Raw genomic sequence first — 12,321 nt, 5'->3', positions numbered from 1 at the left:
AGCCATTTTACCCCCAAACCACTGAAGGATGGGTACATAAAAGCTATGTGTGTGTGTGTATACATATACACATATCTAGAAATTAAAATATCTCTCATAACATTCAGTAGAGGATGTTTTTTGGTATCTTTTATAGGAGATACCTCTGTTGTTGGTAACAATAAAGTTGCTCTATTACATGACTGAGGAACATCATTATACATACCAAAAAGAAAAGGAAAGAAAAATAAGTGATACTATTATGTAACTAAACTTCAAAACTTTTAATCAAAAAGATATGGTTGTTTCCCTTACATGAAAAAAGAAATACTAATAAGCAAAAATATATCAGGAATGGATTTTGTCACAATTTACAGAAGTTTAATTAGTTAAAAAAATTAACATAATATATTAGCTTTCAAATAGGTAGAAAAGTAAAGCAACAATATATAAATTTTACATTGATATATGTGTCATAAAACTGTTAAACTTGAACAAAATTTTATACTTAACTTTTTAAAAAACTGTGAACAAATAAATCTTACTCATTCCCTAATACAAAATTTGATGTGAAATTCTCCATCTTTAAAATGTTAGCGATATGTGACTATAAATTATGGTACCTAACTTACAAGACTGATTTTTTTTTCTTAATTCACTACAAGTTATTTTGTTAGTATTTTCCAATTTTTAAAAAATTCACACTTAAAAATTTTCAACTGATTGAAGCCACTCTATAAAAGTTTTCACTAATAAAAATCAGTCATGCTAAGAAGTTTACAAAAAAGTAACTCTGCATTATAAAGTAAAAAGAAAATGAATTCATACATTGCTAAAGGAAAGAGATATAGTACTAGAAACAAGTATAAGATTAATATTCTTAATATTAATACGTACCAATTATCATCGCCATGGCACTGCTATTACACAGGCCCAGAGCCGACAAAATCTGGCTCATTATCTGTTGGTTGGCTAACACTAAGTCAGCGACATATGCAGGTGATCCTTGAATACTACTACTGCTTCCATTACCATCTTTGCCTCCTGAAACTTTTTCTTCATCTGAAACACTGTCTGTCGTATTGGTGGTCACAGACACTCTTGCACTGTATTCCCTATTGCCCGAAAGAGGCAGCTGTACTAAAATGTTAACCAGTTTTAACAAATCAAACATGAGTTGATCTCTTGTCATTTCACCACAAACTGCTTTTGCATCACCTGGACGAATGAGGTTGGCAAAGAGTCCCCCAAAGCATGCTCGAGCACCCACTGAGCTATCTGATCCACTTCGAGACATTACTTTGTCTGAGCAAGTGATATAGTGGTGCACTAAAAAAGTGACAGACTCTATCACAGCAGAAATAGTACTAACTGAAACGACTTCAAAATTCTGCTCCAAAGTGAATTCTAAGAGCTTTACTTGGGCATCAAGAGGTCCTTGGCCTGTCTGGAAGGCACCCCTGCAGAAAAAGAGAGAGGATTAAAAATTAATCCATTTTAAATTGCTCTGAAAGAAGTAACCACCGGAATACAAGAAAGCTAAACAATAATTAAACTGCTGGTATTCGCTATTTCATTTTGTAGCAAAGAGTTTCCAGCTCTTCCTGAGTCCTTCTTGTTCTTGCCTCCATTTTATCATATAAAATAAAAAATGAATTCCCTTCCAAATAGAAAACTGAAGGACAAGTAAATCAAAGAGATGATTTTGAAGCTACAGACTAAAATAATTATATATCACAAGGCACTCCTCATAATGAATGAGCTCTGGTTTGTTACAACCTCAAATGTTGTTAGTTTAAATATTTCTTACTGATTTTGATTTTCAAAAATTAAGATTCAATCAAGTAATTCTTACGCATCAAAATTGAATGCTCTCAAGTTCTACTTATGCCTAAGAAATAGAAAGCTGGAAAGATCATTGGCCCCAACTTAACAATTAAAAAAGCCAAATTAACTCTAAAGTCATAACTTTTCTTGAACCCATCAGAGAGCTAAGGTCAAAAGAGTACCAAAAAGCCTGAAATCCATGAAAAGATAGGCACCTCCTCCAAGAAGACAGAATATGATCATTGGCTTTCCTGTCACAGAATCTGGGAAGTCGAGATGCTGGCAATATACATATGGTTAAGAAGAATTCAGCTAAAATACTTTACAAGTTGTTAAACCCCAGGTATGTAAGGGTGGTAACACTGAACCCTTGGAGTTCATATCCATTCACAGGCACCCTCCCTCACCAACCCCCACACATATCTTGCCCTGTGCATCTATTCCATCTGGCTGTTCCTGAGCTATACTTTATATAAACTGGTAAAATAAGTAAAGTGTTTTTCCTGAGTTCTGTGAATCTTTCTAGCAAACTACTGAACCTGAGGGGGGGGGGATTGTGAGCACCCCTGAATTTGTAGTCAAATGATACAAAAATGTGGGTAACCTGGGGATGTTGGACTTGTAAGTGCCCTCTGAAGTAAGGGCAGTCTTGTGGGACTGAGCAGTTAAAACTGTAAATCTGAGGCTAACTTTGGATAGTGGCAGAATAGAACTGAATTGTAGGACACAGGTTGATGTCAGATAATCAGGGAAATGGTGTTAAAAAAGACACCATGTATTTGGTGCTAGTGAAAAAACCCCTCAAATACCAATAGCTGTTTCCTACCACTGGAGAGAAGGAAATGCTCTCCTCAGAAATGGCCAAAGATACAAGCCAGAGTTTGGCTGACAAAAAGGAAAAATTTATTGAGAAAGCTCCTTTCCCTGAGGTTCAGTCACAGAGGGCCTGCCAAAGACTGAGGCTGGACACAATATCGGAAAACACCTGCCATCACTAGGAGTCTAGTGAACATTAAGAAACAAGCAAAAGCAGTTGACTGCTAGAGATGGAGCCATGGAGAAAGAGTCCCTCTGTGGTACAAATGTATAAGGAACAACAAAAGCTAAGGATGGAACAATAAAACTGGAAACCACCCCCTTTACCCTGACTCACATCGAAACAGAAGCTAACTAGATCATTTTGAAGCTGACAAAACACAAAAGGTAACCATAGCAACAATAAAACCAAAGCCAGGTCAAATCTTGAAAAGAGTGATTCAAATCCTCACACTAATCACCCAGTAGAAGAGGCTTGTCCATTTCCGGGCATAAATACTATTTACTTCAGTGTCTAAAAGATATGTGATTATCCAAAGCAAAAATTGTAGGGATGTATTATGTTTACAGCATATGTAAAAGTAAACATATGATACCTATATCACAAAAGATGAGAGAAAGAAACTGTAAATTTACTGCTGTAAAGTTCTTACATTATATGTGAGCTAAGGTATAATAATATGTGAAAGCAGAACGTGATGAAATAAAGACGTATATTGCAAAGCTAGGGAAAACACTATAATCAAAATTTCTTTGTTATAAATAATAATACTAGAAACAAAATGAAATCATTATAAAAATTACTTAATCCAAAAGTAGGCAAGAAAAAAAATTTTAAGCGAAGAATAGATTAAATAAACAAAACTGGCAAAGTGATAAATTTTAGTCCACTAAATCAATAACCACATTAAATGTAAAGTGGTCTAACAGATCAATTAAGAGACACATATTGTCAAACGCTTATACAAGAAAAACTGAAAGAAGGAAATAATAACTATTAGAGCAAAATTTAATGAAATTGGAAATAAAAAAATAAAGAATATCAACAAAGCTTTAAGTTGGTTCTTTGAAAATATCAATAATATTATAAACCTCTAGCAAGAATGACCAAGATAAATAGATTAAAATTACCAATATCAGAAATGATAGAATGAATCAAACTACATACTATAAACATTAAAAGCATAATTTAAAAAATTACAAATAATGAATTCAACAACACAGATGAAATGAACAAATTCCTTCAAGACACAAACTGCCAAAGTTCACTCAAGAAGAAAGAAAACCTAAAAGAATAATCTTTTACCTATAAAATAAGTAAATGGTGCTTTGTGACCGCCTGGAGGGGTGGGTGGGATAGGGAGGGTGGGAGGGAGGGAGACACAAGAGGAAAGAGATATGGGAACATATGTATATGTATAACTGATTCACTTTGCTATAAAGCAGAAACTAACACACCATTGTAAAGCAATTATACGCCAATAAAGATGTTAAAAATATATATATATAATTGTCTCAAAGTGAAAAAAAAGAGAGTATTTGTTTACTTTTGATTACTTATAATAAAGGAACTCTTTATGCATCACGAAAAAAAAATAAGTAGAAACTTTTTTCTATTAATACAAAGAAAACTCCAGACCCTGGTTGCCTCAATGGCAATTACTATCAAATATTTAAATAAGTAATAATCCAATTTACACAACCTCTTCCAGAAAACAGAAAAGGAAACACTCATTTTAGGAGTCCAGGATTATCCTGACATAAAAACCAAAGGTATTATTTTTAAAAATGCAAATATCTCTCATAAGCATAGATTTTGAAATCTTCAACAAAGCATTTGCGCCACCAGGGAAGCAACAAAGCATTAACTACTTAAACAAGCAAGATATAAAAAGGATAATACATCATGACCGAGTGAGTATATATCCTGGGAATGTATACTGATCAACACTTAAAAAAAAAAAAAAAAATCAATGTAATTTATCATACCTACAGATTTTAGAAGAAACAATATATGATCATTTCAGTAGGTGCAGAAAAAGCAAAAAGACATACATACTATTCACTAACCACATGACTGTACAAAGAAAAATCACAAATATATATATAACTCTACCTATAACTATATTTTTGTATCTATGTCTATATGAATAACTATATCTGTATCTATAAATATACCTACAACTCCTCCCAAATTGATCTACAGATTCACGCTTATTCAGTCACAATGGAGAAGTGTTTTTTTTGGTTTGATTTGTTTTTGTTTTTGTTTTTGTGGGGGTGGTGGGGGATCAATAAGCTGATCCTAAAACTTACATGTAAAAGCAAAGAAAGCAGAATAGCCAAAAGAACAAAGTTGGAAAATCCACACTACCAGACCTCAAGAAATAATATAAAAATACCAAACCAGTGTGGTATCGGAAAAGAACAGACACAAACATCAATTCTATAGAGTCCAGAAATAGAGCAAAACAAATATGGTCAATTGATTTTTGGAAAAGGCAGAAAGAGAATTCAATTTAAAAAGGATGTGTTTTTCAACAAATGGTATAGTAACAATTTGACATCATCCACAGGCAAAAAAAAGAAAAAAAAGAACTTAGACCCAAATGCAAAATTTAACTCAATATAACCTATGCGTAAAACCTAAAACAATAAAATTTCTAGAAGAAAGCATAGAGAATCATCTCTATGACCTTGGGTTAAGCAAGGATATTGCTATGAAACAAAAATAATAATAAATAAAAGAAAAAGCTAACAAAATTTCATCAAAATTAAAAGCTGCTTTTTCAAAGATATTGTTAAGAAAATGAAAATATAATCCACAGACCAAGAGAATATATCTGCAAAACACTTATGTGATATAAATGAGTACCCTCTTCATATGAAGTCTGGGTACTTCTTCTCAACCTATAGTATTAATTGAACTAAAAAGCTGCAGGCTAATTTATACGGATGCCAGACACTTTCTTAAAAACATACAAAGAAAACAAAAGCTAAGAATATATTTGGGCCAATGTTATGGACCCTATTAAAGAAAATGTGCTAGAAAATGTATGAGGTGTGTACAGGGTGGAAGGGTGTGGAAGAGGAGCTGGAAAAAAGAATTCTAATTAGTTTTTGAGGCACGTAAACCTATAAATACCTTTACTTATAAAAAAAGATATAAAATAGATTTTTTAAAAAAAGACAGCATGTTATAAACTAAAACAAGATTGATATTTCTGTAGGAAATGTTAGAGTCAATGTATTGAATTTTCACATGAAACCTTTTACTGCTAGACCCTACATAGACAGAACTATACTAAAGTCTACATCTAATGAATGTATTTAGAGGTCTCACATACAGTTTAAAAAAAGCCTAGTTAAAAGAAAAATGAACTCCATGGTAACTGGTTTTTGCTTCTTAGTTGGTTTTATTTATATCACACAAAAACCTCAAGTTCATGTTTTCCAAATACACAGATGCATATCATAACAGCATGTTTTTGGTTTTGTGAATCTACTCCTTCCCACACCTGTGCTTCACTGTGTATACACTACAAACAAGTTGAACTACAACCACATTAGTGTTTTAAAATAGTTATGAAGGAGGAAGAAAACAAATGAGGATAGTACTATAAAATTTTCTGCAGCTATGAAAACATACGCCATATAAATTTTTTGTGTTAATTTTTATACTGGTTTCAGGCATTTTGCTACTGATTTATGAAAAATAACTATTATTATGAATTAATTTTATAACTATTATAAATCATACCTTTTTCTGATTTCTAATATTTTCAAACTAATTTTTAAAGAGTGATATAATCTACAAGTGATTTGAATCATTTTCTAACATACATTAATTTTTTAAAAATTCACTGGCACTTCCACAATGAAATTAAATAATAAATATAGCAAACAGCACCTTTAATTTCTTCCTGATATTAATGGGAAGTTTTAAAATAATCAAACATACTAGAGTTTGGTTTGTTCATAATGTTGTTTTTTGTAACTTTAAGATGATACTGTTTATATTTCATTAAAAGTTTTATCAGAAAGTAATGTTGGATTTTATGAAATGCCTTAAACTATGACAAAAATGACTCATTAATATGATATCGAAGCATTCACGCATTTTAAGAATCAACCCATCACGGTCACAGTTTATTCTTTTCAATCTATTGCCTGACTTTGGTAATCAATTTATTTAGGATTTCTGTATGAGATTAGTATTTAACTTTCTTTTTTAAGATATCTTTTTTGGGTTTTATCAAATATAGGTTTCAAATAAAATTACTGGTAGCTTTAATTCTCTACCTGTATTCTAGAATAATTTAAACAGCTTCAAGTAAATTTCACCTAGAAGGTTTATACTTCCTAATCTATGAACCCGTTATTCCTTTCACAATAGAAGGAGTTCAGGATCTGGGAGAGCCATAATGAAAAGAAGTGAAAATAACTGGGAAACATACCAATAAACCTTTCCCTCTTAATTCCTAATATCGTCCTGCTTATCTGTTCCCAGATAAACTCCCAACAAATGGTAAGGGAAAATTAATTTGGAGGATTACCTATTGCTTCTATATCAGGAATATATGTAACACCTTGACATTTACCTTTCTGTTGAAAGTATATGAATTAGCTTGAGCAAAAATTCACTGAATAGCTGAGGACATGTTGAAGAAAGATGCACTTGTAATCGGGTAAGAAATTCTTGCATAGCTTGCGTAGCTGTTGGACCAACCTGAAGAGAAATGAAATTCTGTTGACAACTGCTTACTGATCCCATCTACAGAATTATTCATTTAAAAAGTATCATCTGTATGCCTTCTTTGGAGAAATGTCTACTTAGGTCTTCCACCCATTTTTGGATTGGGTTGTCTGTTTTTGTGATATTGAGCTGCATGAGCTGTTTGTATATTTTGGAGATTAATCTTTTGTCAACCTAAATTTCCATCAACAGATGAATGGATAAAGAAGATGTGGGACCTATATACAATGGAATATTACTCAGCCATAAAAAGGAATGAAACTGAGTTGTTTGTAGTGAGGTAGATGGACCTAGAATCTGTCATACAGAGTAAAGTAAGTCAGAAAGAGAAAAACAAATACCGTATGCTAACGCACATATAAGGAATTTTAAAAAGTGGTTCTGGGGCTTCCCTGGTGGCACAGTGGTTGAGAGTCCGCCTGCCGATGCAGGGGACACGGGTTCGTGCCCCGGACCGGGAAGATCCCACATGCCACGGAGCGGCTAGGCCCGTGAGCCATGGCTGCTGAGCCTGTGCTCCGCAACGGGAGAGGCCAAAACAGTGAGAGGCCCGCGTACAGCAAAAAAAAAAAAAGCAGTTCTGATGAGCCTAGTGGCAGGGCAGGAATAAAGACGCAGACGTAGAGAACAGAGTTGAGGGCACGGCGGGGGAAGGGGAAGCTGGGATGAAGTGAGAGAGTAGCACTGACATATATACACTACCAAATGTAAAAAGGATGGCTAGTAGGAAGCTGCTGCATAGCACAAGGAGATCAACTCAATGCTTTGTGGTGACCTAGAGGGATGGGATAGGGAGGGAGGATAGGCTCAAGAGGAAGGGGATATGGGGATATAAGTATACATATAGCTGATTCACTTTGTTGTATAGCAGAAACTAACACAACATTGTATAAAGATGTGGGAAAAAAAATTCTCTTTCCCCGTAGAGAAAAAAAAAAAAAAAAAGCATCAAATGTTAAGTCAAGAGCCATACGGGTGAAACTTTTCATTTGAAGAACAAAAATATTAACAGTGATAGCAGGAAACCAATTAAGCTTTTAGATCTTGATATACTTATTTTAAATCGAAAATTATAGCTTCTATTGTCAATATTTTTTTCCTTATGGTTTAGAATAACTTATGTTACTTTTATTTAATTCAATACAGAAAGACTCACCTGAATTACACAAGAATATCTTTATAATGCTTTCAAAAGCACAAAGAACTTATGTACTGATTTTCACAATCTTCTTAATTATCCCATTTCAAAACAAAAGAACTCAGACTCACATTAAGTGATTCACAAAAGGTCATGCTTCTAATGACTAGCAGAGCAAATACTAAAGTGAATTGGGGAAAAAACCCTACAAAAAACCCCTTAAAGCTAAAAACGAACCTGTATCTATTTGTAAAAAAAAATGCTTTCCCAAACTTCTATCTCTTCAATGAAAAAAAAGTGATAGCGAGAACCACACCAAGTACCCTGAAGTATGTTTTGGAATGTTATGATCATAAAATCCTAGAGGAGTTTTGGGAAAAACAAAATGCAATGTAATTCTCCAAACCATTTTAAAGTTAACAATTTCTAACACTGAGTATAAAAATCATAACATTCATAACCAAACTACAAAACCAAAATATCTGAGGAAAGCTTGACCTTCAGTAACTTTTACTTTGCCTTAAAAAAAAAAAAAAGAGAGGAAAAAACACTACTTTATACAGCGGCATGTTCCCCGACACCTAGGCTCTATCACTACTAGTTGTATAATTGTGGGCAATGCAAATAATGCATGTTTACTCATATGTAAAATAAAGAAGCTGGAATTAGTGATTTCAGGAATCTTCACATTCCAAATTCATGCAATCTTTATGTGTAATAATCACTTGATAACATGCCTCTACCCCTATCAAAACTCTGGCCCAATCTAATTACAAGTAGTTTGTTCCTTCTCATTTTTTTCCTTGTCTGGTTTATTTTATGATGATCTACAAAAATCAAGTCTATTCAGTATGAGAGTACTGACTAAATGTATCCAACAGAACTTAAGCTCCAAGAAAGGCAGAGACTCGGACAGGGTAACTACTTAAATCCCTAGCACCTAGAACAGCACCTAGACCTAGCACATAGATAAGCACATAGCTAAGAAATAAAAGATGATAACCTTGCAAGATAATCTTGAATAACGTCCATTGGAAAGATGCTATGAACACTAAATATATTTTATGCGAAAAGAAATATAATGAAGGAAAGATATTTTTTAAAGTAGTACAATATAACAAAAGCTAAACTGATATAAAAGAAATCTGTGGTTAGACTAAAAATGTTTATAAGCTCTGATATATCTTTTTTTTCTGAATTAACAAAAGCAATATTTTTTTTCATTTCAGTTTTGAGATATAATTGACATACAGAACTGCATAAGCTTAAAGTATACAGCATAATGATTTGACTTAATACATCATGAAACGATTACCACAGTAAGTTTAGAGAACAGCCATCGTCTCATATAGATACAAAATAAAAGAAAAAATGTTTTTTTCTTTATGATGAGAAGTCTCAAGATTTACTCTCTCAACAAGTTTTTGCCTTCTGGCTACCTTCATCCAATTCCCCCAACCCCTGCCTCTGGTAATCACGAATCTGATCTCTTTTTCTCTTTTTCTATGTGTTTGTTTGTGTTTTTTTGTTTTGTTTTGTTTTGTTTGCGGTATGTGGGCCTCTCACTGTTGTGGCCTCTCCTGTTACAGGCTCTGGACGCGCAGGCTCACCAGCCATGGCATGTGGGATCCTCCCAGACCGGGGCACGAACCTGTGTCCCCTGCATCGGCAGGCAGACTCTCAACCACTGCGCCACGAGGGAAGCCCTGTTTGTTTTTGAAGTAAAATTCACCTACAATGCTATATTTGTTCTTGGTGTACAACACAGTGATTTGATATTTCTATACATTTCAAAATGCTCACCACAATAAGACTAGTTACCATCTGTCATCAAAAAGATATTGCATTATTATTGACTATACGCCCCACACAGTACATTTTATACTGGTGATTCATTTATTTTGTACCTGGAAATGTGTACCTCTCAATTTCCTATCCCCCATTCTGGCAACCAACTGTTTGTTCCCTGTATCTAGGACTCAATTTCAGTTTTCTTATGTTTCTTCATTTGCTTTGTTTTCTAGATTCCACATATAAGAGAACTCATATGGCATCTGTCTTTCTCTGTTTTATTTCACGTATCGTAATACCCTTTAGGTCCACTGATGTCATCATTTTGTTTTTTGTTAAATAAAATAGTTAATAGTATAAAAGAATTAAGTTAGGTGACCTGTCAATCTTGATAATAGAGGTCATTTAACATAACACGTTTTTTTTTTTTGCGGTACATGGGCCTCTCACTGTTGTGGCCTCTCCCTTGCGGAGCACAGGCTCCGGACGCGCAGGCTCAGCGGCCATGGCTCACGGGCCCAGCAGCTCCGCGGCATGTGGGATCCTCCCAGACCGGGACACGAACCTGTGTCCTGCATCGGCAGGCGGACTCTCAACCACTGCGCCACTAGGGAAGCCCATAACACATTATTTAAAAAAATTTTTATATTCCCGAATTTTTTAAATGCTTCCCTAACATTAAGGTAAATATCTGTTTAGAATGTTTCTCAAATTATATAAAATTAACACCAAAAATATATCGCTACATAAAAAAATCCAGCAAAATTCCAAGAGAAAACTTACTACCTGCTATAATTCAGTTTCAGCATAGCTATTATTATATGTAATTCAAAACATTTTATTACATTGATACATAAGAGGTCATCATTTAACGCTTTAGCAATGAAAATTTTATGTATTTAGCTGCACTTAAAATTTCCTTTACAAATAAGTTTACTGTATAATCTGGGCCTATCACTGGCTTTCAGAAGTCACATTACCTGTGGACTGTGTTGATTTGTTCCATGTGGACTGGTGCCAGAAAGAAATTTCACTAAAACATGAATCAGGTTTGGATCTGAAACCAGCAGATGGGCAGTACTCTCCTGAGTTCCAATGGCAGTACTGGAACCAGCTATAAAACATTAAAAAAAAAAAAAAAAAGTCCCCAACAAAAGGACCCCGAAACAATGGAAATGCAGTATTTAAAACATCTTTTAATTTCAAAGGAAACTCACATATTCCTGGGAGTTACTAAAAGGATCTGAATCTCTACTGCACTGACTGAGCCTCATTCTCTGTTTTCATCTGCCATAGATCTCCTGCCTCTCTCCTAGTTCGGCTGTGAAAAATACCTAGTTTAATGTGCATCTTATTCAGTATACAGTCAAGTGGAAAATAACTAAATGCTTACTGTCCTTTTGGTGAGCCTATTCTTAGTAATTATTTCCCCCTTCCAGAAATAAAGATCTATTTTTCAGGTAAATTTTAACACAGCCTTCTAAGATAAACTGAAGCAAAACCTATTCATTTTTGCATGTCAGCTACATAAAGGTTGTATACTGTTAACTGATACACAGACAATGCACAAGTTTTCTGAAGTGAATAAAATATCCTTGAGTCAAATCTATCTTCAGTACCACATAGGGATGTTTTCAATCCCATATTTGGAAAATATTATATTCCAAACGAAAAATGAAGTAGCATTTGATTCTCAGCAATGATTTTAATTAATACCTTTATCAATGTGACGCTGCTTTCTAGTCAATGAAATTAAGCCCAAAGAGAATGGGGATGAAATCCACCCACCTGCTGTCATAACCTACAGATGGAATGAAGATTTCAATTCACAAATGGCTACTCCTTGCTCTCTAATATGAACTTGGATACCTACTTCCCAACAACCTAAGAATGTCAGATAAAATCTAGACCTAAATGTAAAAAGTAAAACCAGTAAGCAGTACAGAAGATAATGTATGAGAGTATCTTTGTGACTTTGAGATACAGAAAGCCACAGAAAGCACTAAAAGTTCCT

At 34.0% G+C, this 12,321-nt stretch overlaps 1 protein-coding gene across 1 annotated transcript in view; it reads right to left on the bottom strand.

Moving 5' to 3' along the window:
• Nucleotides 1-12,321, bottom strand: part of BIRC6 (baculoviral IAP repeat containing 6) — a 233,423-nt gene that overhangs the window by 102,299 nt on the left and 118,803 nt on the right. The window contains 3 exon segments of the mRNA XM_024732052.1: nucleotides 877-1,439; nucleotides 7,224-7,351; nucleotides 11,288-11,421. Coding sequence (XP_024587820.1) covers nucleotides 877-1,439; nucleotides 7,224-7,351; nucleotides 11,288-11,421 — 825 coding nt within the window.

Source organism: Neophocaena asiaeorientalis, unplaced genomic scaffold (genome assembly GCF_003031525.2).
Source record: "Neophocaena asiaeorientalis asiaeorientalis breed wild unplaced genomic scaffold, Neophocaena_asiaeorientalis_V1.1 scaffold18, whole genome shotgun sequence".
In the NCBI taxonomy this organism is placed as follows: Eukaryota; Metazoa; Chordata; class Mammalia; order Artiodactyla; family Phocoenidae; genus Neophocaena; species Neophocaena asiaeorientalis.
This window is presented reverse-complemented; position numbering and strand designations above follow the sequence as displayed.